Source organism: Crocuta crocuta, unplaced genomic scaffold (assembly GCF_008692635.1).
Source record: "Crocuta crocuta isolate KB4526 unplaced genomic scaffold, BGI_CrCroc_1.0 scaffold650, whole genome shotgun sequence".
Taxonomy (NCBI): domain Eukaryota; kingdom Metazoa; phylum Chordata; class Mammalia; order Carnivora; family Hyaenidae; genus Crocuta; species Crocuta crocuta.
Window position 1 is genome coordinate 777,668 of NW_027532882.1, and position 2,887 is coordinate 780,554.

The 2,887-nt window shown below is 65.4% G+C and overlaps 1 protein-coding gene across 1 annotated transcript in view; it reads right to left on the reverse strand.

Moving 5' to 3' along the window:
* The window catches only part of CAMSAP3 (calmodulin regulated spectrin associated protein family member 3), an 11,062-nt gene that overhangs the window by 1,174 nt on the left and 7,001 nt on the right, over positions 1 to 2,887 (reverse strand). Inside the window, 6 exon segments of the mRNA XM_077745734.1 lie at positions 66 to 184; positions 271 to 383; positions 635 to 734; positions 1,203 to 1,492; positions 1,545 to 1,684; position 2,887. The exon segment at position 2,887 is cut by the window's right edge and continues 327 nt beyond it. Of these exon segments, the coding sequence (XP_077601860.1) occupies positions 66 to 184; positions 271 to 383; positions 635 to 734; positions 1,203 to 1,492; positions 1,545 to 1,684; position 2,887 (763 nt within the window).

A 2,887-nucleotide genomic window follows, 5' to 3' on the forward strand; every position in this document is an offset into this window, starting at 1 on the left:
CCGGGGGCAGCCCTGCCACTCCCCCCTCCCCCGCCCCCCCATCCCGGCCCCAGGCACAGGCTCACCTCCAGAATGCGGTTCTTCTGCGGTTCGTTCACCTTGCCCGCCAGGCAGCAGTGCGACAGGGCGTTGTGGATGATGAACTTGTTGGACTTGGCGCTGGGCTCCTTGTACAGCCGCGGACCTGGGGGCGCGGGGCAGGGTGGTCAGCGGGGACGATGGGGGACGCGCAGGGCCTGACCGGGCGCTCGCTATCTCCGGCCCTCCTACCTGTGTACTCGGGCACCGACGCCGGGGACGAGGCATTGCTACCATTCTCCCAGTCGCGTTCCCGGCTTCCAGGCAGGCGGCTTGGGGACATGAGGCCGGATGGGGACGGAGCCCTGGGGGGGGGAGGAAGGGATGGGGCTGAGATCAGCGGTGCGTGAAGCCTTCCCAGGCACAGAGAGACCAGGGAAGGGACGAGCCCGGAACCCTGCAGAGTGGGAGACGGGCGCGCCAGCCTCAGACGCCTCAGCCCTGCTCAGGGGACAGAGCCCCGCCTCGCACACCCGCCCTTGAACATGTCCTCTAATCCCTTCAGTGGGACGTACACACACACTCCGGTGCACCTGCCCGCCCCTGCCCAACTCACCGGGACGTGGGCCTCTTCACGCCAAGGTTATTGGGGGCCTCGTTAGCCACGGTTGACAGTGACAAGGTGGACTGAGAGTAGACTTTGCTGAGCCGGGAGCCTGGTGGAAGAGGGCATGGAGTCATCCCTGCCCCGGTCCTCCCAAATGCCTGGGGGGGGTGGGGGGGAGGACCTTATCTAGTAGGCTGTGGCAGGCACACAGGGTCAGCCCTACCCAGACCCTCACCCTGCACACCCCAACTGAGACCTCCCCCTACCCGTGGGGGCAGGGGCAGTGCCCGGCAGGCTGTGGGGAAACCTCCACTAGAAAGCTGTTGCCCCTAACATATCTGAGGGGGCCTCGTCCGCGAAGCCCCAGAGAGAACTCTGGGCCAGCTCTGCCCAGCACACCTTACCCCCACTGTAGCTCCCACATCCCTCTGGACGGCTAATGGGCGTGGGCAGGGCCCCCCTCACTCCAGGTACAGCCCTCCCCTCCCCCACATTTTCGGGGTCTCCGTAAGCCCTGGAAAAGGGCACTGGGCAGGCACCGTCCCTGGCGCCCCACCCCTCCCTACAGGCTCCTTACCCAGCAGGCCACGGGCAGGGCTTCGTGCCAGGGCCGAATCATCACAGCAACCAGAGCGCGGCCGGGGGCCCCTCCGCCCACCCCGGCCTGGCCCCCCAGTCCCCGCAGCCCGCGGCCGTAGCACTTTGTCAAGGTCATCCATCAGCTTCAGCTGGGCCCGGCGTTCGTACTCGAGCCGAGTGAAGTCCCCCCTCCGGGGGCCCACCTCCTCCTCGACTGGGGCCCTGGCGGCAGGGGCCGGGGTCGCGGTGGGGGCCGGGGGGCCGGGGGCCGCCTCCTCCTGGGCCAGCCTGCAGACAGNCCCTGCTGGGGGCCGGGGTCCCGGGCAGCCTCCAGCCTCACCGGGCGGCCTCTTCCCTCCGCTGTTCCCTCTCAGCCTCCTGCCACTGCTTCCGCCGCCGAGCCTCCTCTGCCCGCCGCTGCTGCCGCTCCAGCAGGCTGGCCCGCTTTTGGGCCATCTCGTCCTCGGGCTTGTCTTCATCCTGGGGGCGGGCACCGAGTCTGGCGGGCCATCCCTCCCTGGGGGTGTCCGGCCACCCAGCCGGCCAGCCGCTCACCCACCCTTTCACTTGTGATCTGAGGACATCTACTTGGCACCTGCTTTGCGAACAGCCCTATGCGTGGCCCTGGGGTGAAGCAGGGACCGGAGCAGACCCGGGTGCTGTCCACACAGAGCACTTAACCCAGGGTGAAGACAACCTGATACACCAGAAGCAGCCAGCAGCGGTCTGGGGCGCCTGCCGGGGAGGCTCAGTCGGTTAAGCATCCGACTCTTCCTTTCCGCTCAGGTCATGATCTCACGGTTCAGGAGTTTGAGCCCCGCATCAGGCTTCACAGACAGTGGGGAGCCTGCTTGGGATTCTCTCTCTCTCTGTCCCTCCCTTGCTCACTCTTGCTCCCTCTCAAAATAAATAATATTACAAACAAACAATAGCTACCAGTCTACAGAGCGGGGAGGGATGATCCCAGCCTGGGGTCACTAAGCAAGGCTTTCTGGAGGAGGTGACCAGGGAGGGAGAATGACAAGGTGAGAGGAAAAGAGAATATTCCAGGCAAGAGGGAACAGCAAGAGTAAAAGCCCTGAGGTTAGAACAAGGCTAGCAGACCCGGAACAGGGAGGCCAGTGTGGCTGGGACGTGGATGGGGCGGGGAGAAGGGCCTGGGAGGGTCAGAGGTGAGCAGAGCCTAAGGCCACGGAAAGACTTGTATTCTAAGAGCAAGGGGAGCTATGGGAGGGCTTCAAAGGGACCGACAAGGTCCAGTTTACAGTAAAAAAACAAAAAACAAAAAACAACTCTCTGGCTGCTCAGTTGAAAGTGGCCAGGGATGGAGGAGTGGGGTGGACAGCAGAGGCCAGTCCAGAGGCGGGTCCGGTGAGGCCACGGGTCCAGGCTGGGGGTGCCGGGAGGATGGAGAACAGGGACCAGGCATGGGAGAGTGGGGAGGGGGACCGGCAGGGCCGTGGTGGGCAGAGTGTGCAGGAGAGCGTGAGACCGCAGGAAATGCCGCCGAGGACCCAGCCCTGCTTGTCCGCCTGCCCCCATCTGTCTGTCCACCCTCCCGTCTGTCTATCCATCTGCTGCGCCCACCTTGCCCGTGCCCACTCCCACCTGGCTGGCCGCCTCCACCCGTGTGCCCCCCCACCCCACCCCTTCCCCACCCTGCTTCTGTGACTCACTCTCACC